The sequence below is a fragment of the Erpetoichthys calabaricus genome, chromosome 14 (genome assembly GCF_900747795.2).
Source record: "Erpetoichthys calabaricus chromosome 14, fErpCal1.3, whole genome shotgun sequence".
NCBI lineage: Eukaryota > Metazoa > Chordata > Cladistia > Polypteriformes > Polypteridae > Erpetoichthys > Erpetoichthys calabaricus.
This window is the reverse complement of record NC_041407.2, coordinates 11,819,951-11,847,041: the sequence shown is the minus strand read 5'-3', so window position 1 is coordinate 11,847,041 and position 27,091 is coordinate 11,819,951. Positions and strand designations below refer to the sequence as shown.

Below are 27,091 nucleotides of genomic sequence, written 5' to 3'. Positions count from 1 at the left end.
GTGTGGGAAGCCCAGTATCTCCCCCTGGACGCTAGATGGCAGCCTCCCTGGGTTGCAGCGGTGCCTTGGACTCCCCCAGGGCTTCATGGGGGTTGGAGTTCTGTGCAGCTCTGTGGAGCTCAGCGGGCGCTGCCAGGGGTAGCTGCAGCAGGAGCGGCTGGCCTCTTTTGGGCACTGGTTTCGCCTTACCCGGAAGTGTAGCCGGATGTCGGCAATCAACCACCTGGAGCATTTCCAAGTACCCAATAAAAGGGAGCCAGAGACCACCACTCAGTGGCCAGAGTCGGGAGGAGGAGGACTAAGCTTGTGGAGGAGTGGTGGTGGAAGAGAGAAAGGGGGTGTTAGTGTGGTTTTTGTGCTTGGGACTGTGTTGTGGCTGGGGGGATTACAGGGAAGATGTGCCCTCCACCTAAAGAAAATATAAGTTTTGTTTATTTTATACGTGCCTCCTGTGTCCAATCTGTGTCGGGTCGGGCGCAATATAGCGCCTTTCTTACTATATATATACATACATACTATATATATATATATATATATATATATATATATATATATATATATATATATATATATGTATATATATATATATATATATATATATATATATATATATATATATATATATATATATATATATATGTAGTATGTATGTATATATATAGTAAGAAAGGCGCTATATATATAGTGGTTGAGCAAGAGTAAAGACCGAATCCAAAGAGGTGTTGAGGTGCTAGCTGAGTCGCCCAATTTATTTCATACTTAATTAAAAATAATGGTGCAGAAAACCAAAAATAAACGGAGGTTATAGCCTTGGCTCTATCTCAATAAGCAGGTGTGGCTCAGGAGGAGCTCCATCTTTCAGTCGGCTCAAAATTAAATGAGATGCCTCTTTCTGGAGAGGTCCGGGCTTTATTGCACTTGGACCGGAAGGGGCAGAGTCAGTTGTCCTCACTGGGTGTCTTCTTGGCACTGTGGAAGAAGAAGATGATACTGTTAGCAAAATTATATATATATATATATATTCACAATACCATTTCCAAAGTTCACACCAGAGTCTCCACTCCACAAAACCTTCTTCCTCTCCTTCACTTGAGTTTTGCCTTCAGCCTACAGACTCTGACATAACTCTAGGAGTGAGATGGCTTCCTTTCATGATTGACTCATTATGAGCCACAGCCTTGCAGAACTGAAGCACTTCCAGGTCATACGGAAGCTTTCCAAACTAGGGAAGAGTATTCTCCATGGCACCCTCTGGCAGCACCCAATGTCCCTGACAGTCTCTGTGGGTGTCCAGGCTGGGGGCCAAACTAAAGGAGCACTGCCCCCTCTTATACTGGGGGAGGAATTGTTAAGAATCCCCCCAGTCCATCCTTTATTCTTTTATCCTGACTGGGATGGGAACCAATAACCATCCTGGCTGAGATGTGCCTTCTCTCAGCTTGTCCTTCCATTATGGCTTCCCAGCTGGGCAAGGATTCACCTTCTATCCCAGTCCAGAAGCCTGTCCATGCACAATATAGATACAAACAATCTACCAGTCAAAAGTTTTGGTCGCACTCAGAAATATTTGTATTTTTGTATATTTAAACTATTAAATTGATTTTAAAATACAGCCAACGCATTCTTAGTGTTGCTCATGACTATTGCTGCTTGATTTCACTGATTTTTTAATTTGATTATTCACATATAAAACTGTAAAGCCCCATTGTCACCAGCCATTCCTTCAGCGCCCCTTAGCTTACCTTAATTCGCCCTGTTTGAATGTGAATTAGTTATTAGAGAAACCTTTTTAAGTGCACTAGAGCCACTGAAACTTGTTATTCTACTCAGCTGATTTGCAAGGTCCTGGCATTCCCAAAGTTCAGTTCTGGGCTCACGAATGGGCAAAATGAAGCAGCTTTCTAGGGTAACATGCCAGTCTATTTTTTTTATTTTTTTTTTTTTGCAGAGTGAAAGTTACTCCATGTGACAAACTGCCAAGAAACGGAAGATTTCATACAAAGGTATTGTCACAAAAACTGTCCAAAGACATTGAAAAGGTTTGGGGCAGCCACCCGTATATTGTGCCCTGGCTGCAAACGGGTCATTTTGATGAGACATTCACAGGTTTGAGTCCAAAACAGAACTGATTTGAGTGGGAGAATATGGCGGCTTTAAAGGCCGGAACAGGAAGTGACATCATTTGGACCAGGACCGGAAGTGATGTCATCAATAGCGCCGAACCCGGAAGTGCTGTCTTCGGTAGTGGAAGTGATGTCATTGGGGCTCTGGTACCAGAAGTGACATCATCAATAGTGCCGGGACCTAGTGGGATTTTCCGTGGGTGGTCTGCACAGGTTTGAGAGAGAAAGTCAGTGCAGCTCACCACCCCCTGGTCTGGGGTGGTACTCCTATTATTCAGGCCCTCTAGCTGCCTCCTAATCACATGTGTGTGACAGTATCTATTACTGTCTTGGGGAAGAGGACACTCTGGATCTGACCAGGATACAAAAGGAAGGAAAAAATCCAGATGGACGACTTCTTTAGAGTGTAGCGGTCCGGTGCCACTCAGATTCACACCGTTGATAAGACGGTGATTTGTTTATTTTATTTTATACGCACCCAGCCTTGGCCCGACACGCACATACTCAGAGGCAGAGACACGAATCAAACAAATGTGTGAAATATCTATCCATCCATTTTGCAGCCCGCTGAATCCGAACACAGGGTCACGGGGGTCTGCTGGAGCCAATCCCAGCCAACACAGGGCGCAAGGCAGGAACCAATCCCAGGCAGGGCGCCAGCCCACCGCAGGGCACACACACACACACACACCAAGCACACACTAGGGCCAATTTCAGATCACCAGTCCACCTAACCTGCATGTCTTTGGACTGTGGGAGGAAACCCACGCAGACACAGGGAGGACATGCAAACTCCACGCAGGGAGGACCCAGGAAGCGAACCCAGGGCTCCTAACTGCGAGGCAGCAGCGCCACCGTGCCGCCCCTGTGTGAAATACTTTAAGTGAAATCAAATATGAATAACAAAAATCAGACAACCCACCCCTTCCCCTTTGGTGATACAAATATTAATACCACGACAATAAACAGAACCCCAGTGCAGCAGAACCAGATGAAATGGTATGGTGTAAAGTGTGATGATGACGATGATCCTGGGAACAGCTTCCGTAAGAAATGAATTAAACAGTCCTACTGGTAGTCCTGAGTGGCGAAGGGTGAGACTTGCTGGAGCGCTCCCTCTGAAGATGCACGACGACTAATCCACCACTATTCACACGACAGTCAGGCACGAGAGAGTCCATTCATCCTAGTGAGAAACGATCCTGGGCACAAATGGCTTCACAGTGGCTACGTTGTAGGGAATCCACTGATTACCGGGAGCCCAGGATTCCCGGACATTTTTCATTCCTGTATTCCCGGGAATGAAACTGCTGTAATTCCCGGGAAAACGGAAACGGCCAAGATTGCATATATAGCGTGTAAATGTGTAAAAATCGATCAAGAAATATCAGAGTTATAGTTGAAAATAATTAAGGTGGTGCCATTGCTGCAGCTTGCACTTCATCAGACAACAGCTTTAAACAGCAACTTGAAACTGCAATGCGTCAGTCTGTTGCATCTGCATTATCTGTGCCAAGAAACTTGCCATCACAGAATAATGACAAGAAACTGGATGAATCAGTAAAAGCTGAAATGGCGGTGTTTCAGAGCAACGGCAAGCGCGGGCGTTGTTTAGAACAAGTGTATCAGTATCTTACTTCAGTGGAGGCAAAGCGTGCTTTCTCAGCGGCTGGCGTACTTCTGCACGAAGGTGTGCTCTCGCATGGATGACCGCACGCTGGACAAGTTAATAATAATAATAATAATAATTCATTACATTTATATAGCGCTTTTCTCAGTACTCAAAGCGCTATCCACACAGGGAGAAACTGGAAAGCGAACCCACAATCTTCCAGTCTCCTTACTGCAAAGCAGCAGCACTACCACTGTGCCACCTGTGAGGACATTGCGCTTTCTACACTCTTATTACTGCAACTAAAGATACATGTACTTATATGACAGCATGAACTGTTTGTAGATAAGGTTAGTCTTTTATTTCTGTCAACATATTGCAGTAGTTTTATTAAAAATAAACGTCGGTCATTCTACAACCGTTCACATGTGAGATGCCCATGCACTGCACTGTGTCATCCCCGGGAATGAAATGTGGGATTCCCGAATTCCCAGGAATGGATAAACCCGTCCAGGAAAGGATTCCCTACTACGTTGGACGGGACACACAGGATACACAGAGACACAGATCTCTCTTGCTACTTCGCCAGCATCTTTTCAAGTTTCTCATTGGGCCTTCTTGTACCCAGCAGCCCCTGCACCCCTTTCAGACATCCAATGAGTGCAATCCCCTTTGGGGCTGCTGCGAAATGGAGTCCTTCCAGCGGTAGCTCTGCTACAAGAGGACAAAGACATCAGAGTATGTAGTTGGAGAAACAAATGGCCTTACAGGTCCTCTGTTGGATTCTTTCTTAAACACACATCAAACACCAGTGTCATCTGCAATAGAGAAAGGACAACTCCGGGATGCTGACCTCGGAGGTAGAGATTTAAAGAAAAAGCCAAATCTGAAACTGGAATATAAAGAAAAAAAGATTAAAATGGGCAAAAGAACACAGAAAGTGGACCCACCCGTGACCCCTGCCGCTGTGATCGGCCCCTATAAGAAGAGGGCTCGATGATGGAGTTAGGACAGGACGGGTCACAGGTAAACTTTAAAAAAAAATTTTAAATGAAATGGTGAGGACAGAAGCACATGATAGGGACTTTTTGTTGGTTGGTGTTCATACATTTTTTTTTAGGACGTTAACAGCGTTTTCTGGCAGGATGTGTGTCACTTGTCAGGTACTGGCGTGTTTATGCGCTTGTTTTTTCTTTCAGCAAGCGCTGCACTTTAACAGGTTTTCTTTGCCCTTTGATGATCTGCATGTTTCTTTTGTTCTGAACACATAGAAGATAGGAAGTCAACCTAAATTGTGGTTTTTAAATTTATTACCATTTTTAGTCATAAGGATTATCATAAGATCTTTTCTGTAAAAGTCTTAACTTTGGCATGTTTTTCTTTCACTTTGGCTCTCAGGTTGTGTGATGCTTTTTCTTGGGCTGTGGGGGGTCCAAGAGCTCTCTAATCAGAAGTCACACATTGTAGAACAAATCAGCTTAAAATATTTCATGGTGATGGGCACAGGACCGCCCCGGGGTTACATTAGCTAAGGGGCCCAGTGGAAAGTCACAACTGAACCTAAACCTGCAAGTCTCTAGGGATGAGTGAAGAAAGCGGGACACTCGCACCTGACATAGGGTATCAAAATGACAAAGCGTTTTTTATTTATCTGTAATCAAATACATTTTTATTATAAAAATATTCAGTGAATAACAAACACATCTAATGGCAGTCACATCTAAAATCATTAAAAAAACAATCCACCCAACACAATGTCCACCCCAATGTGACAAATCATCAGAAATGAAACAGCTACATATCAATTTTTGAGGTACAGTCACCAAGAGTCACCCATGTTGCCCAGACAAAACACATTATGACTTGTTCGTATCTTACATTTGTTCTGTTTTATTTCATTTCTATTTACATTTGTTCCCTAGGTTACACACAGAATTCATGAAGAATAGCATTGTGAGTTTTCTAAAATCCAAGTTTACGGATTTTCAAAACAAATCTCTACAGGCTTGTGTGTATTTCTTTTTATTTCTTTTCTTTTCTTGTCTTTTGTAATAATGTTTTCTCAGGCTCAAGATCCTTTGCTACACAAATGCTGACCGCAGTCTTTGGATCTGATGAAAGATCCCGGGGTGTTGAATTGGCCATTAGCTTTGACTTTCATTTCATTCCCTGGTGTCCGCCATCATTTTGGCAGCACGATATTCTAATTGCTATTTTTGTTTTAAATTTTTCCGGGGCTTTCTCTAAAACAATCAATAATGTGTCTTTCCTACGGACTCATAACCCCAAGAAATTAATGTTTGATGTCCGTTTTTTTTGGTAGAAGGCTTTTTTTATGTGTGTTGTTAATGTTTAGCGCTATTCTTTGACGCCATTTTGTTTGACTTTGGAGGGCCGTCATCAGGATAATCGGAAGGTTGCCGGTTCGATTCCCGTAAACGCCAGAAGAGTCTCTACTCTGTTGGGCTTAACCTGCTTCGTCCTGAGTATGATGTTCACCTGCATCCAGCCCTGCAAGCAGGTCCTCCAACCTACAGGGAAAACTTTTGTTCTTTATTTTTTCGCCTTATACAATTTCTTGTATTAGGAATTCGTTAGTTTTCGCATACCCCTTGGGGTCAGAGTGCGGGGTCAGCCTTTGTACAGCGCCCCTGGAGAAATTACAGGTTAAGGGTCTTGCTCAAGGGCCCAGCAGAGTAGGATCTCTTTTGGCAGTGACGGGGATTCAAACCGGCAACCTTCTGGATACCAGCACAGATCCTTAGCCGCAGCCTCACACTGTTTAGTGTGGTACTGAGGTGTCACCCACTGCACTCCTGGTGGTTCGGCGTGTGGTGGGGTCCAGCAATGCGCTATCCCAACCTCCTCGTGTTTGTGCTTTTGACCTTTATCCAAACTTCTTGCTTTTCATTTTTGAGTTTGTTTTTTTAGTTTCTAATTTAGATTTTTGGCCGAAGATAGGACTGAGTTTTTGGTTATGAACCTCGTTCAGCTTCTGACTCCCATATCATCTCCCTATTCAAGAATTCCCTGGCTTTCTCTGATGGCAGACTATAACGCAATTGGTTGACGTGATGATGTTCTCTCTTTTAGTTTATGTCATGTTCTTGTTGCTCGCTCTTTGTTTGTTGGTCCAATAACTCTTTGTGGATGACGGCTCCTCATCTAATGTATTTGTTTTTTCTACACAGCACTTGGCTGTGATTTCCTCTATAAATGTATTTTTGAACTTTTGGTTAGTGTAATTATTTCTGAAGGTTAAATATTGCAACCGATTATATTTTTCTTGTAAGGATTGCTATCTAAACGGTCGATATTTCATGACTATCATGCTTTAAGTGCTCACACCCTGCCTATTTCCTCACTTTCTTGCGTTTTGTGTTCTGTCGCTCCAGTGATCGTTTTCAGGGCACTCAATGCTCACCTGAAATGTTTATTCCGTCTTCACTGTTATCTATAGAAACGCTATTTAAAATTATTAACAAATATGGAAATCAATATATTCACATTTTCATTTTCCAGTGTTTTTGATTCTGACAAAAAGTCTTCATCATGTAAGCTGATGTGATTTTCTACAAAGCTTTCTGGGACGGACTGTGACTTCCTCTGGACAAAGGGGGTACAGAAAATGGAGGAGTGGATGGATGAGCTTAGCGACTGCAAATACGAGAGGACTAATGTAGGAGTTCAGAGCAGCGTTTGGGGGTGGCAAGTGGGCCCCGTGCCTACGGGGGCCCTGCTTTTGAGGTCCGCGTGTCCCATTCGAGCAGATTCGTCAAGTTATATTTATTCTCCTGTTATATTTTGATAAAGTCCATGTGTTATCTTGCAAAAATTTAGATTGATTATTTTTACATCGTGTTATTTTTATTAAATTCGTGCGCAAGTTTTTACAGTCCACACATACCGGTAACAACGTTTGACGTAACCGGCCCCGTGTGAGGTTGGTCAACCCTAAGGCTCTGCACACCCCTAAGGCCGCCTCTGGTAGTAGTTAAGCCTCCAGTGTGTTAAAATGGTTGCATAAATGTAAATCAATAAAGTAAATCACAGAACAATTCTCAGGTAAAAACAAAGAGCTGCACTGATAGGGCAACCACTTCAAAGATCAAAACCAGACCCATGGCAGCGGTTAAGTAAGGTGCCAGTAAATGGAATTTCACTTGCACCCTGGGTTATAACTGGGACCACCTTAGGACCAGCAGAAGGTAGAGATCACCCAGTCGTAAAAACACCAACTAAAAAAAAAGAAATGAATGAGAACTCTTTAATGTTACCTATTCCCCCACACTGCCACCTGCTGGTGAAAGGCCACATTTTTCTTCCTTTTCTTCAACCATTCGGTTTACCTTTCCCTTGTCATTCTGGCCTTTTGTTACGTGGCTCCTCCAGAAATGTTTCACAGTGTCTCACAAGTTTCAGGCAGGATTGTAAAAGTGCCACAGACTATTCAGAAGCTAGAAGTTAAACTAATAAAACCGCGACTCTCTGTGATCCTTCTGCAGTGAACTGTATGGATACGATTCATTGTGAAAGGCATTATATAAAAACATAATTGATTAGCTCATTGACTGAAGCAAGCTATATAATTGCAAAGTTCAATCTTGGTGATGTTAGGATGTTGTCAGAAATACAGGACTTTCACAAAGAAAGACAACAGCTCTTGCTTGAAGAGAAGTCTGGCAATACAACGCTCAAAAAAGCAAATACTTCCCATCAAGCTACGGACTGAATAAGCTTAAAATGTGGCCTTCTGTTCCATCGCATGAAGAGCACAGCTATTATGATTAAAGCCACCAGGATGACACAAATAGTGATGATTATCCCCGTGTGGTTGGAAGGATTTTTTTGTTCATCTTCCACTTTCTGCTTTTCAACTTCTGCAAAAGAAAAATAACAAAAATAAATCCTCATTATAAGATAGTGTAACAGAGTTTATAAATGATCTTCTTGCATTCAGTGGTTAAGTGACAACTTTGCCCCAAGATGAAGAATTAACTGGAGCTTCCTGGGCTTGAGTGATGTCCCTTTCGTTTCACTGACTAAGCTGGCAGGTCACTAAAACAAAATGCCCATTGCCGCAAACGGAACAATTATTGCTTTATATTAAAAAAAAAAAAATTATAAAAATAACAAGGACTAATATTATGACAAGGTTCTTCCCTGTACCATTGATACCACTGAGACCCCGCTAGGCTCAAATTCTGTAAAATCGTTCATGTAGGGTGAATCAACACGTAGGTGTTTACTTTGAAAGACGGACTTGCATGGCCTGAATCTCCTGGGTGGTGTGGATCGAGAGATGGAGAAATGGAAACTCAAGGTGGGCTACTAAAACTTGTTGCAACATCATTTGAAAACATGACTGACGCCGTGACATTACATAATGACTTTAGCATGTGGTCTGTGGCATATGCTTTGATACTAAATGACATAAGCAAACAAATCAGAAGATGATGAAGTCGACCTGCCTCTGACCAGACAAAGGGATGTATAAGGCCAGCTATGAAGAAGCTCAGAAGTGTTCACCTATAGAACTGGGTGTGCTGAATAGCTAACTGTCAAAAAGGGGAAGCCCGAGAGAGAGAGAGAGAGCGAGCGTAGAAAACGTACCGTATATAATGTACTGTGCAGCACCTATCTTTCCAGTTTAAGCTTCAATGCACAGATTGACACCTGGAGGCTCACCTATGACTCCTGGCTTTCCTGTGAACTAAATAAAGATGTGCTTCATATGGGAATATCAACTTCTTATTCATGGAAATAAGAAATCGTGCTGTGTTTGCTATAGTACGTGTGCAAACAAACCTGCCGGCTTCTGATTCAGTAAGTAGGTGAGCCATGCCAGGGTGGCTTTATCAGTGTAGGTGTTGCATGTTAACATCCTTTCATTAAATGGATCACCAAGTTTTTCTTTTTTAAGGCACTTCTTACTAAACAAACACAACTGCTGCAGGAATGATGACACATCCACATGCTTTAAACATTCAGTAAGCAGCAATTTAATTACTTTAACAAAAAAAAAAACACGCTGCATACTTTTTCCTTATCGCAGAGGGGCAGGCCGTGAGCAGTGAGTTCCTAAGTTTGTCGAATGTAAGAACCGCCTGTCGGTAGCAAAGCCAGCATTGGTTCATAACATTTATATTACTAGCCATACGCAGGGTCGGCTTACAGGTACAGTCAGTCAGTCAGTCAGTCATTGTCCAACTGTCATATCCTAACACAGGGTCATGGGGATCTGCTCAGGGCGCAAGGCAGGAACAAATCCCAGGCAGGGCGCCAACCCACTGCAGGGCACACACACAAACACACACCCCAATGGCACACTAGGGACAATTTAGGATCGCCAAACCACCTAACCTGCATGTGTAAAGGACAATGCCCGGCAGGGACGCCTCTGCTACATCTGTTCCGGGGGAGCAGCCATGGACTGTTCAATACCTCCCCCGGGATGCTTGGTGGCAGCCTCCCTGGCAGCAAATGATTCCCCAACCCGGCGCATGGCTCCATGGGAGATGGAGTCCTCCACAGCCTGGTTGGGGGCTCGGAGGGCCGCCAGGGGGAGCTGCGTGGAGTCAGCAGCCTGGCTGGTCATACCTTCAGCCCCACCCGGAAGGGCAATTAGGACCAGGTGGCCAAACACCTGGACCGCTTCCGGGTGGGATATAAAAAGGGTCAGCCACCACCACTCAGAGAGCCAGAGTTGGGAGGAAGGAGGACGAAGCTTGTGGTGGAGTGGTGGGAGAGAGGAAGTGTGGTTTGTTGTGCTAACTGGGAGTGTATTTGGGACTGTGTTGGGCCTGTGGGACACGGGGAAGGCGTGCCCCACGGCTGAAGAAAGAATAAAAACTGTTTTATTTAAGTACGTGCCTATGCCTGAGTCTGTGCCGGGTCGGGCGCTATTTAGCGCCTTTTACACATGTCTTTGGACTGTGGGAGGAAACAGGAGCACCCAGAGGAAACCCACGCAGACACGGGGAGAACATGCAAACTCCACGCAGTGAGGACCCTGGTGTTCACAACAGTTACATCCAAGTTTCCAGTGAAATTTAAAATATTGTAATAAAAGTGGGCACTAATGTGTGTCCAGGATTAAAATGTAACAAATCCTGAACTGTTAACAGCCCCTTTACGCCTTTAGGGCCACTGTCCACCAAAACTCTGTACATGTCACTGGCGTGAAGGATGTATGTGACAATGCGTGACATTACTTTTATCCCGTATTCAGAATGATTTGCAGCATACCTGGAATTATTAAAGTGTCTCTTCCTTCTTCTACTCCCTTGCTGTTGAGCACAATGCAGGTGTAAGAGTGGTAACCAGTCTTGAGTGAAATATTCAGTTCGCTGTGCAACTGGATCAGCCCACCATCGGTCACTTTGAATGTGCTCTTCGCTTGGCTTGTCAGGTCAGCCCCACTCTCGTCCACCCAGCGCAGTTCTCCCTTTGGATATCCACCTCCAGTGCTACAATTCACGGCAGTAGCTGATTTTTTCATTTCAGGTGGGGAATATCCAGCTATATAAATGTTTGGAAAAAGAAATTGTTTGTTACTATATGAAGTCTTATGAGGAAGACAACTGTCACAAAAAGACAAGTTACATTTAAAATATGAAAACCAGCCTTAGCATCAGAGGCACTCAGTGGAATATATTATATATACACTGTATATATATATATATATATATATATATATATATATATATATATAGGGTGGTCCAGATCTAATTATGCAATTATGCAATTTTCATTACGCTATAACTTATTAAGTTTATTACATAGAGAATTCACAAAAAACACCCCATAATGACAACGTGAAAAAAGTTTACTTGAGGTTTTCACATGTACATAAGTATTCACAGCCTTTGCTCAATACTTTGTCGATGCACCTTTGGCAGCAATTACAGCCTCAAGTCTTTGCAGCACCTCTCAAGCTCCATCAGGTTGGATGGGAAGCGTCGGTGCACAGCCATTTTAAGATCTCTCCAGAGATGTTCAATCGGATTGAAGTCTGGGCTCTGGCTGGGCCACTCAAGGACATTCACAGAGTTGTCCTGAAGCCACTCCTTTGATATCTTGGCTGTGTGCTTAGAGTCATTGTCCTGCTGAAAGATGAACCGTCGCCCCAGTCTGAGGTCAAGAGCGCTCTGGAGCAGGTTTTCATCCAGGATGTCTCTATACATTGCTGCAGTCATCTTTCCCTTTATCCTGACTAGTCTCCCAGTCCCTGACGCTGAAAAACATCCCCACAGCATGATGCTGCCACCACCATGCTTCACTGTGGGGATGGTGCCAGGTTTCCTCCAAACGTGACGCCTGGCATTCACACCAAAGAGTTCAATCTTTGTCTCATCAGACCAGAGAATTTTCTTTCTCATGGTCTGAGTGTCCTTCAGGTGCCTTTTGGCAAACTCCAGGCGGGCTGCCATGTGCCTTTTACTAAGGAGTGGCTTCCGTCTGGCCACTCTACCATACAGGCCTGATTGGTGGATTGCTGCAGAGATGGTTGTCCTTCTGGAAGGTTCTCCTCTCTCCACAGAGGACCTCTGGAGCTCTGACGGAGTGACCATCGGGTTCTTGGTCACCTCCCTGACTAAGGCCCTTCTCCCCCGATTGCTCAGTTTAGATGGCCGGCCAGCTCTAGGAAGAGTCCTGGTGGTTTTGAACTTCTTCCACTTACGGATGATGGAGGCCACTGTGCTCATTGGGACCTTCAAAGCAGCAGAAATTTTTCTGTAACTTTCCCCAGATTTGTGCCTCGAGACAATCCTGTCTCGGAGGTCTACAGACAATTCCTTTGACTTCATGCTTGGTTTGTGCTCTGACATGAACTGTCAACTGTGGGACCTTATATAGACAGGTGTGTGCCTTTCCAAATCATGTCCAGTCAACTGAATTTACCACAGGTGGACTCCAATGAAGCTGCAGAAACATCTCAAGGATGATCAGGGGAAACAGGATGCACCTGAGCTCAATTTTGAGCTTCATGGCAAAGGCTGTGAATACTTATGTACATGTGCTTTCTCAGTTTTTTTATTTTTAATAAATTTGCAAAAATCTCAAGTAAACTTTTTTCACGTTGTCATTATGGGGTGTTGTGTGTAGAATTCTGTGGAAAAAAAATAATTTAATCCATTTTGGAATAAGGCTGTAACATAACAAAATGTGGAAAAAGTGATGTGCTGTGAATACTTTCAGGACTGTATATACACTACGGTGGGCTGGCACCCTGCCTGGGGTTTGTTCCTGCCTTGCTCCCTGTGCTGGCTGGGATTGGCTTCAGCAGACCCCCGTGACCCTGTGTTAGGATACAGCAGGTTGGATAATGACATGACATGACACACACACACACATATATATATATATATATATCCTCACCACAGTTTCTAATCATGGCCCTGTGGTCGCTAGAGGTCGCTGTTGCCCCTTAAACCCAACAGACAGACCCCAGGTAAAAGCACCAAGAAGATTTTTAATTATTTTCTTCTCCTCCTACAGTGTTCCCCAAGCATCACAGCCACGATAAACAATTAAATCAACACAATAATTCTCTCTCTCTCTCTCTATTTTCTCCTCCACACCTCCCATCAAGCTTTGTCCACCTCCACCCGACTCCAGCTCGCTTGCTAGGTTCACAGCAGTCCTTTAAATAGTCCTTGACCCGGAAGCGTTTCTGTCCTTCCGTCCACATGACTTGCCAGCACTTCCGGGTTAGACGGAGAACTTGCATTTTCTTCAGCCCAGAAGTACTTCGGAGCTTCCATCCCCATGACTTGGGGGTACTTCTGGGCTATGCAGAAAGAAGAAATCTCCAGGTCGTCCTGCAGCGTCTCCTGGCGGCACCCATGGTACCCAGCAGGGCTGTGAAGCTGAACTCCAGATCCCATGGTGCCCTGCGGGAATCCGGGGCACCGCTATGCTGCAGGGAAATCACCACCTAGCGTCTTTGGGGAAGCAGTGTCCCAGAGTAGCTGCCTTGCTCCCTCCTTCCATTCTTTGGGCGTCCCAGCCGGGTTGAGCTGCCAGCCTTCCCTCAATGTGTTGCTTGTTGGTCGGACATGCTAGTGAGAATTTCAGTATACTCTGCACACGTGACAACACACTTGATACAGAAGACAGATTCTTTCATTCTCAGCAGGCACAGCACACAATCTCAAATTGTACCCACCTCGACTGAATTTAAACTCACCTTCAACTTTTAGGTAAATCTGGTATTCTTTATGGCCAGCATTTGCCATTACAATACACTTATATGTTCCTTCATCCTCAATCCGAGTGTTCTTCAACAGAAGGGAGATATCGGTGTTCTGGTCCTGTTTTGACAGTGTGAAACGTTCAGAGTCTGTAGTATTTGGTTTGCTCCCATCAAAGTGAATAAGCTCCTTCACCGGGGATCCTTCCTTTATCCACAATAATCTGTTGATTTCTAGGTGTGCCTGGGCCTTCAAAGTGCATTTTATCTCTGTTGGGGTGGCGTATATCCCAGTAATGTTATTTTCACAGTTCAGTGATAAAAGGTCTACAAAAATATCAGACAGAAAAAATAAATTAGGAAGCAAATCAACAAAAGCATGGGGACATGCCTTACTATGAAACTATGTGTGAACCAAAGCAGCATTCTGGGCAGAGTCACGACCGTCTCATGTTTCTTGATGTGGTTTATTTAGGCTCATCAGCAAATTGACAGCAAATTTATTTTAAGTTGGTCACACTCTGGAAAAAAAACCCTCAAAATAATAGAAACGATAACTTAATTCCTCTAAAAGCACAGTAAGAGTTTACAAACCATTCTTTCTATTTTTTTGAAATATCAACGTTTCAGTGTTTTTTTCTGAATGCTGCTAGCAAAGCTGCAAACAAAAGGAGAAGTAAATCAACCGATGAACAATTAGAATTCAAAGAATTCAAATTCTTTGAACTTCACCTGACTGAACTCCTCCAGAAACAAGAAAGTGACCCTTGAGCCAAATCTGGATTAGGTGGCACAAACAGCCAGGCTGGGCTCAGTCCAAGCAAGCAGAATGAAGTTACCAGTCACCTTCAGGGTGAAAGGAGCGACTCGGTTAAAAGTGTGCCGATACTGACCAGCCCCTGGCTGGATATTGTACAGTTAGTATTTGTACCAGGGGGACAAGTGGGGCAAATCAATGTGACTTTAAGTTGCAGGGAGCTAAACTTTTTATTGTTTTGTGGAATAATTATCTAATGCAGTGGTTCGTAAACCTTTTTTTTCCGTGACCCGATTTTGCTTCTTTGAGTCGGAGAATCGTTGCCCACAGTATAAGTGCTTTTGCTTTAACTACAGGCGGCGACCCATTGCAAGACACTCCACAAACCGTATGCGACCTTTTCCCGTGGATTACAATTGTGAATTATGACTCTGCACCTCCCAAAATGGGTTACGACCCATAGTTTAAGAACCTGATAATCTACAGTTTTTGGTCTTTCGTGGGGAATAGTTTTGGTCGTTGAAGGCTATGGACTGTAGACTTTATCATTCTACTAAAGTGCAGATACTTGGTGGGATATATTTGGGAGGAATCGCCTGCCTGATTTGAATCTGATGCAGCTAGTCCCTGATTGTCCATAATAATTATCATGTGTCACACACGTGGGTTTGGTAGACAACTTAATGGCTTATCTGATGGGAATTCCACCCCGAGTCAAGGCACTGTTGCCTAATGTTTCCCCTACAGATCAGACTATCGGGTCACAGTCTCCTGGCCCGGCCTCTTCTGGTCTGGCTTATTCTTAAGGGTTACTGCCACCATTATTTTTCATTCTAGATTTTGACACCCATCTGAAATGACCTGTAAATATTTGCCAACTGTTTTTTTAATTTTTTTTTCATCGATGATATGGGGTGCACCTTCAAGGTGATACAGCTCTTTATCTTATCTCATGTTTAACACATGTCTGAACAAAAGGTTGCTCATACAAATAACTATTACTAGAATATCATGGGTCAAAGCTCAATGATAGACTTTACATGCTTTCTGATATGAACACCCAGTTAGTAAAAATAGGTGAGCTGTCAACTGATCACAGCTTTGTGGGAAGTTGATTAGAAGGGCAGAGTATTTGCTAGATGGACCTTGAAGACCCTAATTGGCATTAAGGGAGTGCTGGCAACAGTTAGAGGATGCATTTCTTTGGGATGGTTCACTTTGCAACTCTAAAAGTCTTTCTCTTGTGCCTCAGGGAGGTCTGGAACATGGAAGCAGGATGTTTAAACATTCAATAGTGGAAGAAGCTGCAAAGAGCTGTGGGAAAATGTTGGTTAGTGCCTGTCATAGACACAACTCAGGGACCCCTTTCGCCCCAAGTTGACATGTTAAACAAGACATCTCTGAGGCCTCAAAGCGTTCTGTGACTCAAGAACAGTATGTGGGAACCACCCAGGTTGTCCTTAGCAAGCGATGTGCATCACTTGTCTCTACTGGAGAAATGTAGTTGATAAGGGAATGGACCAGAAGTGAGTGTGTACGCCTGATGAACCCAGAATTAGGGCGAAACACATGTCGTGTACTCTTTGCATTATTTGACAGTAAACTATTTCAACCATATATATATATATATATATATATATATATATATATATATATATATAGATAGATAGATAGATAGATAGATAGATAGATAGATAGATAGATAGATAGATAGATAGATAGATAGATAGATAGATAGATAGATAGATAGATATTAAAATTTGACTTGACATGACTAGTCCAGAAACAGTGCAAGAAACACCTATTAGTATTAAATTGATTTTAGTGGCTATGGACGCTAAGCAGAATTTCTGACCTGACTCCATGTGACAGAGCATGACATATATGCCCGTGTTAATGCACCGCAGAGTTAAGACTTTGTAAATATGCCCAAATAGTGTACCACAGGCAGGTAGTCGGACGTCATACAGAAAGTGTTAACACACTAGAGATGCCTCTTCCTGTGATCCTGAGGTAGTCCTGGTCATGTTCTAGTTTCAGAAATGCATAAACAGTTGCCTTGGACATTTATAATTTGTAAGTCACTTTGGAACTGCTCAGAAACAGATGTTTACATAGAAATGCAGGAGCGGGATATTTTCATGAAAGTTATTATTCATTTTGTTTTTCCTGAGTAGTTCCTGAAAAAAAAAAGTCACTTACCGCTGTGTGCCGATGCAGTTATTGTTAAAAACAACCCCAAGACTGGCATGAAGGACATCTTCAATACAGGTTCCATCTAGAAAAGATTTTTAATTTGGTTATTTTAACTGTACTCAAAAAATAAACCTAGATAACATAAAAATGAAGCAAGAGACCTTCTATACACAGGGACCAGTGTGTCCTTCTAAATGATGTCCAATCAGTGGACTCAATTTAAGTTCTGCGCACATCTCAAGGAGAACAAAAGCAAACGTGACGTACCTGAGTGCAATTTGGAGTGCCACAGCAGAGTTTCAATAGTAATAGAAAAAGATGAGAAATTTCAGTTTTTCAATTTTAATAAATTTGCAAACCTTTTTGACAACATGTTTTCACTGTCATTATGGATTAGTGAGTGTAGACTGATAGACAAAAATGGAAAATGTACCCAATTAAAATGAAACCTATAACACGATAAAGTGCACAAAGTGAAGGGGTCTAAATGCTCGCTGAAACATCCACAATCGTTCATGTCAGACCAGTTCAGAGTCATCACCACACCGTCAAAATAATGAAGGAGAATCAGTGTTGGAAGAGAATTACAGGAAGACTATTCCAACTCAGACAAAGTCCTGGTAAGACTCGTGGAGCTGTGAAACAGCAGCCCTGACTATACCACCTTACTCTCACGTTGTCTCTTTTACTTATTCTTTCATGCAGCAGTTAAAACTGGCAGCCTGCATGTTTGTCTTTTACAGTTGTCGTAATATTGGCATTTGGGCACACATACAGTATCTTTAAATACAAACATTGTATGTGTTTCTTAAAAATGCAGCGCTCTTAGTGCTACAAAGAGGCAAGGAAATGCTTCATTTATAGGAAAAGCAATCCAGAACGTGCAAAAGTGAGTGTCTGCCTCCTGGCACGGAAACAATGCCAACAACAGCGGCAGCCAAGAGTCTGGGGCGTGGTGACGTAATGGAGCAGTGCTTTCCAGCTCTTTACTTCTCTCACGTTTGTTTATCATGTATTGGATAATCTTGGATTTCATCTTGTTACTTCAGATTGTATCTTTAGTACTGAATCTGGGTTGTTATATAAAATAAAAATACATTCAAAATCCAATAGGATTCTCAGCAGTCATACTTTTAAAAGATATTTGTTAGATAGATAGATAGATAGATAGATAGATAGATAGATAGATAGATAGATAGATAGATAGATAGATAGATAGATAGATAGATAGATAGATAGATAGATAGATAGATAGATAGATAGATAGATAGATACTTTATTAATCCCAAGGGAAAATTCGCATACTCCAGCAGCAGCACACTGATAAAGAACAATATTAAATTAAAGAGTGATGAAAATGCAGTGATAAGTTGTTGACCTAATTGCATGCGGGTAGTTTGCCATGGACTGGGCGGGCACCACCATTAAGGTGAATTTAGGCATTTGCCTAGGGTGTGGATCATAGTTGGTGGGGTGGAGGCGCCCAGCTGCATAGGTTAGCTACTGAACAGTTGGTTGGCAAAAAAATACACTTGGCCTAGGGCGCAGAATAACCTAGCACTGACTCTCAAGGTCACAACTATAGTTCCCTGAGCTTTTAATGGAGTCGTCTTTAGCCGGTTAATGCTCAGTAATTTAATACCTCACTTATTATTTACTTCCTCCCACCCACTCCATCCATCCATCCATTTTCCAACCCGCTGAATCCGAACACAGGGTCACGGGGGTCTGCTGGAGCCAATCCCAGCCAACACAGGGCACAAGGCAGGAACCAATCCTGGGCAGGGTGCCAACCCACCGCAGCCCACCCACTCCTTTATCTTTTATTTTTTTTTCCTGTTCCTGGTATCTAGTTAACATTTAAACTGTGCCTTTCCTAGTCAAACCGGACTGAATTTGGGACCTGAGAAACAAAGACGAGCGACTCGATTCGCATGACTTGACTCAAGTCTTTATTTTGCACTCCTCGTCGGGATACCCAACAAGAGCCTTCAAAAGCTCCAACAAATTCAAAATAGTGCTTCAAGGATCCTGATGAGGGTGCGGAAATATGAACACATCTCACCAATCCTTCACTCATTTCATTGGCTCCCTATTCACCTCCGTATCGAATACAAACTCTGTTTGCTCGCTCATCAGTGTATTCATGGAAATGCTCCACAATACCTTAAGGAACTTCTTATATTACAATCCACTATAAGAATACCTACCACCTTCACCCCCCCTGTGACAAAACTTCGTACAATGGGTGACCGAGCCTTTGCTGTCGCTGCTCCACGGCTCTGGAATGGCCTACCAGAGAGCCTGAGAACACAGCAGATTGGGGGCTCTTTTAAAAAATTAGATAGATAGATAGATAGATAGATAGATAGATAGATAGATAGATAGATAGATAGATAGATAGATAGATAGATAGATAGATAGATAGATAGATAGATAGATATGAAAGACACTATATAATAGATAGATAGATAGATAGATAGATAGATAGATAGATAGATAGATAGATAGATAGATAGATAGATAGATAGATAGATAGATAGATAGATAGATAGATAGATAGATAGATAGAAAGCTTAGGAAAGCTTATTAACAAGAATGACACTAATTATTGTTGTTTTATCTCTGTTTTTATCTTGTTTTGTCTTTGTTACATTTTTTTATGTAACACTTTGAGATTTACTACAAATGTAAAGTGCCTTATAAATAAAATTAATTATTATTATTAAAATGAATTATTTTAGTGACTTGTATAACAACATTAAAAAAACAAAACACGCTTGACTAGCTTATTGATGTCCCGACTTGAACATAAGATAAATGACTTACAAGTCTCATATTATATTGCCATAGTTATTACTTTTGAACCTCTGATTACACAAACAGTTGTTCCCCAGCATGGGAGGTTAGCACTGCTCTCCTGGCTTGGAGCCCAGCTTGGATACTGGGAATTGTAGTGTGGAAGGGCAACCCTGTAGGACTCCTCGGATGCTGCAAGGGGGCGCTGTAAGAAATGAACCTCCCTATTTTGGGGGAATTTCATTGCACTTTCTGTCGTGCAATGCTGTGAAGCTGTCCCAGGTTCAACCATAAAAGGAAGCCACTTCCTCTAAACGGGAGTCAGAGTTGGGTTCTCGCTGAGGAGAAGTGGAGGAAAGAAAAGAGAAGCATTGACTTTATGGTGTATTCAACAAAGAAGCCTGAAAAAGAGAACTTTTGCTTAGTGGTGTATTGTTGGACAAAGAGTTGGGTTTACGGCATGAAAAGTCACTTTTCCTTCTGCGTGCTTTGAAACTGGAATTAAACTCTTTAAGATTTACGTTACGTTTGTTATTCCTGTTATACGATAAACCCGTTCCTTCCAAAGTTCTTTAATTATCTAGATACTTTAAATGAATTACTATGTCTTAAATGATATTAATAGCTTTCTTTTATGGGGTATGAAGTCAAGCAAAATGACGCCTTTTATTGGCTAACTAAAAAGATTACAATATGCCAGCTTTCAAGGCAACTCAGGTCTCTTCTTCAGGCAGGGAGTCATTTTGCTTGACTTCTCACTACATTCATGATGGCTACCATGGTACAACACCCCAGTACTTCTTCTATGGGAAAATATTGACTACGAGTTTATGCTAGTATTGTTCATTGTACTTTTATAGTTATTTTTCAATTTGGTCATTTCACTTTATTGTTGATACAGTGTGAGTTGGCATTTAGTGGGTAGACCTTCACTAATTTGCCTCCTTGTAATCCGCTTCTTTCGCTAATCTTAGCATCAATGCTGGATCAGAAATATTGTTGAATATTTGCTATATATTTGCTGAATTATTGTTCAATTCAGTGTTTTAGCTTTGAGCCCAGACACAAAGTCTGGCCAATTTGCTAATTCACTGTAACTCATCACCATTTCACCACCGTGACACAATTTTTTTTTTTTCCCACTCCCACAATTTAAGTTTTATATTAAAGGTCTTTACCTTTTTCTTATGAACATTTGTTCCTTTCTTCTACTTTTATCCTCCATTCCTCCAGTACTTCTGTAACAGTCTTTGTATCATTATTTCCTTATTATGTATCACAAATTCGTTTCTCCATCACCACATATTTTCTTTTATGATGCTAATCATTCTCCATTGCCTTATTGTCATTTTTTCATTTAACTCCTTTCCCAATAATCCATACATTACACTTTGTTTTGTAATTTCTTCTAGAAGGTTCCCTTTCCAATCTTCCCACATATCTCCAGACATCCTACAGTTCCAGAATGCATGTCTCTACTTCTAAACAGTGGTCTCTTGGACACGTCGGACTTTTAACTATCTTCTTTTATACATGACTACATTCGTCGGTAAAATTTCATTTACTGTCATCCACCCCAAGTCTTTCTGTCTGTTTGCTAGTTCTTTATCTGACGTTTGTTGCCATGCTTTTCTTACTTGCTCTTCCGTGAGCGATTGAATTTTAAATACATCTTTTCCTATGTATTTCTTTAAATCTTTTTTCTTTTCCCACATTTTGGGATTTCCTCCCTCCCATGCAAACCTTTTTAAACATTTTACTATTGTCTTATAGTGGTTAGGCGTGTTGAATGCATGCGATGGGTCTATTATTAGTTGTTTTTAGCAGATTCGCTTTCCTTAGTTCTGTCCCTAGTAGATATCTTATCATATCTGCTAGTTTTCCTCTTTTATTTATTGCCATCTTCACGACTGTTGCTGTATGTTTTAGTGCCAGCTCTTTTTCAATATTTGGAAAGCCTTTGCTTCCATTTTCTTTGCTTTTCATCACTTTTTTCCTAGCCAGTTTTTCAAACTTTGATCCCCATAAAAACATAAAACATGTTCTTATGATCTTATTCAGTATTTTATTTGGGGGTTAAAAAACAGTTGCTAAATACAATTGTGGTGAGACAATTGCCTTAACAAGCAATATTTTTTCCTTCCATTGTCAGCTTTCTCAAGCTCCAGAATCCTGATTTTTTAATTTATTGTGTATTTTATTTTTATTATTCCTTTCCATTCCCTCCTCTCGGTATTAGCGTCTCCGAAAGTAATTCCTGGTACGTTCACTGTATCCGCAAGCCTTATCTTTTCTTTCGGTTTTTCCTTCCATTTCCCCCATAGAACACATTCACTGTTTTTTTAATTAAAATTTGACCCTGACGCCCTACAAAGACTGTCTGTGTGCTCGATTACTTCATCAGAAAACCCGTTTTCCACGTTTACCTGTATTAGTTTAAATGGCACTTTTGCCACTCGCAATATGGCGTACGCGCTGACGTATCGTGTCGACTGTGCAGCTCACTGAAAGCGGCGTCTATCTGTATATGTCTATGGTTATGGGATTCGAGCCGGCAACCTTTCGATTGTCACTGCAGATCCCTAGCCTCAGAGCCAACACGAAATTAGGTGCAGTCCCTGCGGTGTCAAAATATAAATAAAATATAATTTAAAAAAGGATAAAGGATAAGAAGAAATAAGGTAGAACACAAACATTCAACATAAAGTCTTAAGTAGAAGTCTTTTAGTAGTTAGGAGGGCACTGTGAAATCCCTGGGGCGTCTGCGGTGGTAAACACGTTATTGGGTGTTCTTCACCGAAGTGCCGGGGTGCTTGAATCAGGTGAGGTCCTCCGTGATGTGGACACCGAGGAATCTGAAACTGTCCATCCTCACCATACTGAGGGGCTGCTGGTGCTTCTGCTGTTTTCTCCCCGAGTCTACAAATCGGCTCCTTTGTCTTGCTGAAGTTCAGCAGTTGGCTGTTGTCCTGACAGCAGCGTGACAGACTCTCTACACTTCTTCCAGGTAATCCCGCTCGCCCCCCGACGCCATTGCACACAATCAGTTAAAGAAACATTATTTTTTAAGGGTGCAGGGCAGTCTGTTTCGTGTATTTACAGTGATCTTAATCAGTAATAACTGTATACCCTATCAGAAAATCCGATTAACATTACCATCCGACACGTTACGCACAACTCACAGACGAGGTAGAAATGACAAGTGTAGGGAGACTGAGCCGAAGCCTGCTAACCGACTGGCACCGCGCTTGTAAAATCCCGAAGTGCATGGCGCTCACCCCTCATTTTTATTACTTATCCTTGCGGTCACACTGCCAAGCTGGCGAGATGGCACCGCTGCGCTCCTTTCAGACAACACACGAGACGGAGTTAGTTTTTTTTTTCTTTCCACATAGTATGTCCCTCAGTATGCATAAAAAGATAAATAATAATTATAAAAATTCGTCTGTCACATCACGAATAGAAATCAGTCCACTAACCTTCGCCTTTGTGGCTGCAGTGAAGAAACGCGTCTTCAGGCGTCCTCGTTGATCTGCGATTCCCAGTTTCACTTTCACGTTTAAATTGAGCTCTGGAGGTAGGAATGTCCCGGGATGTGAAAATCCCCTTTCTAAAGTTAGTCCATGCATGTGTGACAGAGAGCGATTACTTGCCAAACAATTCGGATGTCTAGTCCACAGTCATATCCACGAACATTTGAAGTTGGTTCAAATGAAGTTCCAGTTTTACTGCAGATCAGCTCTTATTTGGCAGCAAGTGCATTTGTGGTATATGGCGGCACGAGGACCGCGGAGGTCGAGTCGGGCGGAATTTTCAAGTTCTCTCCTTGTTCGTCCGGGTTTCCTTCCACAGTCCAGTCCAAGCAATACCATGCAGGTTAGGTTATAGGTCAGAGCCTGTTCTAGGATTTTCGCTGCCCAAAGCGAAGTTATAAATGGCACCCCGCCACCCCCTTTGCTTTGAGTGGAATTCTCAGCGCCAGACCTGAACATTGAGACCCGGAGACAGGACTGGGGGACAGCCAGTGCTGGATTAACCATATAAGCAAAGTAAGCGCATGCTTAGGGCATCAAGGGTAAAGGGGGCACCACAAAAAATTTTCATGGCCGAATTTATCACATAAATTATGAGAAAAGCCAAGCAAAATTACACCTTTTATTGGCTAACTAAAAAGATTAAGTTCCCTGTGTTTATATACACACTCTAGGACAAGAAACAACAATGGTAAATCTTTAAATGAGAAATTTAAACCCTGGTCTGGATTAAAAAATGACTTGAGAATTACACAACCGAAGTACATGCGACCCTAACCCATTACATGTCCCACAGCAAGGACCCCTAGCCATACAGTTTTCTGCCACTCAAGCCTCTAGCCCCAGCCAACCTCCTGCCACTCATATCTAGCCTCACCCAGCCTACTAACACTCAATCCACTAACCCCGCCTAGCCAAGCTGCCACTCAAGTTTCTAGCCCCACCTTGCTTGTGAAATGTTCATAGTTAGCTGCTCCAGCTGTGAAGGGCTGCCCTCCAGCTGCTGTGTTAATCTCTTGCATACCCAGTAATGGGGCAGTCAGTAATTTCTAACATCAAGACAACTTTAAAAATGTATTTTCAGGAACATCCCATACAAGCACACACCATTTTCATTTTCATCCTTCCACGAGGTACAAGGGATTAAATAGGGGCTCCGAGACACCATAGACACCTTGGTCTCACCAGTCCAAAGTTTCACCATTGGGTTGTCAGTCATTCAAGCATTGGCAGTGTTTCACAGGTCAGGGGAGATATGGAGGAAAAATAAAAGTGTTGCATGGTTCCTAACTTGTCACCTCTTTCTGTTTCCAGCTCTCCAGGTGACAAGTGAAATCACTTCCGCCATGATGCCTCAAGCCCCATCTCTTCCAGCTTCAATAATATTTGGCAGTCAGAATTCAGTCTTGGACCAGCTTCTGAGAAGGATGGAGTTCTGCTTGCCTGAAACTTACAAGATGTTGTTCTGTGGCAACTTCAAGTGCCTTTTGGACATTTAAACCAGGCTTCATATCTGGGACTCCAGTGCTTCTCTTGACTTTTTGTCTTTTCATTCACAAGGTTCTTGGCAATCAGAAGGTTCCCGGTTCGAATCCCGTAAATGCCAATAGGGACTCTGCTCTGTTGGGCCCTTGAGCAAGGCCCTTAACCTGCAATTGCTGAGTGCTTTGAGTAGTGAGAAAAGCGCTATATAAATGCAAAGAATTATTATTATTATTTTTGTATATCTGATGCGCCATCCTTCTAACACAGTGGAGCAAGATAACAAAATCATATTTGGGGATACATTATAAGCAGCAATGCCCAGTGGGTTGTAAAGTGATACTTGGATGTTGCCAAGTGCAAACAGATTCCTGACGAGAAACCATTTCAGACTACCAAAATTATGCTTTTGTAGCTGGACATTCATCCTAAGCTTAAAATAAAATACAAAAAAAGTCATAACTGATGTCCTAGGGAGTCCCAGATTTCAATCCAGCAAAAAAATGTGTGCTTAAAACATTCAAACAGCAGCTGCAAGTAGCACAAGATGTTCTACCAAGAAGAATGGGAAAGAACAGCAGCACTCTGCTGGCCAGAAAGTATTGACCATCATACCTCAGGCAATATGCTTTGTATTTTCTATGAAATAAAATGAGGTTTTGTATTTAAATGCTCTTTATGATGCTTGAGAGCGGCCGTGTGTTGGGACATGCAGATAAGAACTTCATTGTACTCTGTGCACGTGCCATTACAACAACTACTACTACTACTGCTACCTTGAGAGTATTGTTTTTGGCCAGGTGCCCTATGGCCCAGAGAAATGGCAGGGAATAGCAGTTTCACAAAGGGGCACAGTCTCAGTTGGGATCTGCCTGGCACCTCAGGAGTGGCTCAGACGTTTGACTACTGTAATTTATTAGCCCTGGCATTGGAAGCACTTTTGTCCCATAAATAAACAGAAGTTGAACTCTTCATCAATGCCCCACATTAGAACACATTGTGCTCGTCTTTCCTGTTTTGTCACATTGTTACTACTGTAGGAAACTTCCTCAAAGTTTTAAAACCGCTTCTAGCACACTTTAGCTCCATACCCAGAGAGACCTGAATATCAAGACAGAGTTGACCCTCCAGGGCACGGATAGATTAGCCTGTCACCATACGCATAGATCTGCACATGTCTTTGCCTGTCCTTAAATTTTCCATCTTATATTCAATTTGTCTAATAATAATAATAACTTAATTTATATAGCACTTCATCATACGTTTACATGCAACTCAAGGTGCTTTCCACAGATTAGATAGATAGATAGATAGATAGATAGATAGATAGATAGATAGATAGATAGATAGATAGATAGATAGATAGATAGATAGATAGATAGATAGATAGATAGATAGATAGATATTTTATTAATCTCAAGGGGAAATTCACATACTCCAGCAGCAGCATACTGATACAAAAAACAATATTAAATTAAAGAGTGATAACAATGCAGGTAAAAACAGACAATAACTTTGTATAATATTAATGCTTACCCCCCCCAGGTGGAGTTGAAGAGTCGCATAGTTTGGGGGAGGAACGATCTCCTCAGTCTGTCAGTGGAGCAGGACAGTGACAGCAGTCTGTCACTGAAGCTGCTCCTCTGTCTGGAGATGATCCTGTTTAGTGAATGCAGTGGATTCTCCATTATTGACAGCAGTCTGCTCAGCGCCCGTTGCTCTGCCACAGATGTCAAACTGTCCAGCTCCGTGCCTACAATAGAGCCTGCCTTCCTCACCAGTTTGTCCAGGCGTGAGGCGTCTTTCTTCTTTATGCTGCCTCCCCAGCACACCACCGCATGGAAGAGGGCGCTCGCCACAACCCTCTGATAGAACATCTGCAGCAGCTTATTGCAGATGTTGGAGGACGCCAGTCTTCTAAGGAAGTATAACCGGCTCTGTCCTCTCTTGCACAGAGAATCAGTATTGGCAGTCCAGTCTAATTTATCATCCAGCTGCACTCCCAGGTATTTATAGGTCTGCACCCTCTGCACACAGTCACCTCTGATGATCACGGGGTCCATGAGGGGTCTGGGCCTCCTAAAATCCACCACAAGCTCCTTGGTTTTGCTGGTGTTCAGGTGTAGGTGGTTTGAGTTGCACCATTTAACAAAGTCCTTGATGACATTCCTATACTCCTCCTCCTGCCCACTCCTGATGCAGCCCACGATAGCAGTGTCGTCAGCGAACATTTGCACGTGGCAGGACTCCGAGTTGTATTGGAAGTCTGATGTATATAGACTGAACAGGACCGGAGAAAGTACAGTCCCCCTGTGGCGCTCCTGTGCTGCTGACCACAATGTCATACCTGCAGTCCCCGAGACTCACATGCTAAGGTCTATTTGTAAGATAGTC

The 27,091-nt window shown here is 42.5% G+C and overlaps 1 protein-coding gene across 1 annotated transcript; it reads right to left on the bottom strand.

The window, feature by feature from the left end:
- Positions 1 to 5,657: 5,657 nt before the first annotated feature.
- On the bottom strand, positions 5,658 to 23,338 carry LOC114664798 (CD276 antigen-like). Its single transcript, XM_028819071.2, has 5 exons — positions 23,162 to 23,338; positions 16,890 to 16,965; positions 13,928 to 14,257; positions 10,984 to 11,256; positions 5,658 to 8,615 (listed from the first exon to the last, which is right to left on the bottom strand). The coding sequence occupies exons 1-5, from the start codon at positions 23,309 to 23,311 to the stop codon at positions 8,452 to 8,454; spliced, it is 993 nt and encodes a 330-aa protein (XP_028674904.1). The 5' UTR covers positions 23,312 to 23,338; the 3' UTR covers positions 5,658 to 8,451.
- Positions 23,339 to 27,091: the final 3,753 nt, after the last annotated feature.

Coding starts and splice junctions, on each gene's coding strand:
- LOC114664798 (XM_028819071.2), bottom strand. CDS start 23,311: ATGCATGGACTAACTTTAGAAAGGGGATTTTCACATCCCGGGACATTC. Junction 16,966..23,161: donor CTGCAGCCACAAAGGCGAAG/GTTAGTGGACTG, acceptor AATCTTTTCTAG/ATGGAACCTGTATTGAAGAT. Junction 11,257..13,927: donor GATTTACCTAAAAGTTGAAG/GTGAGTTTAAAT, acceptor ACATTTATATAG/CTGGATATTCCCCACCTGAA.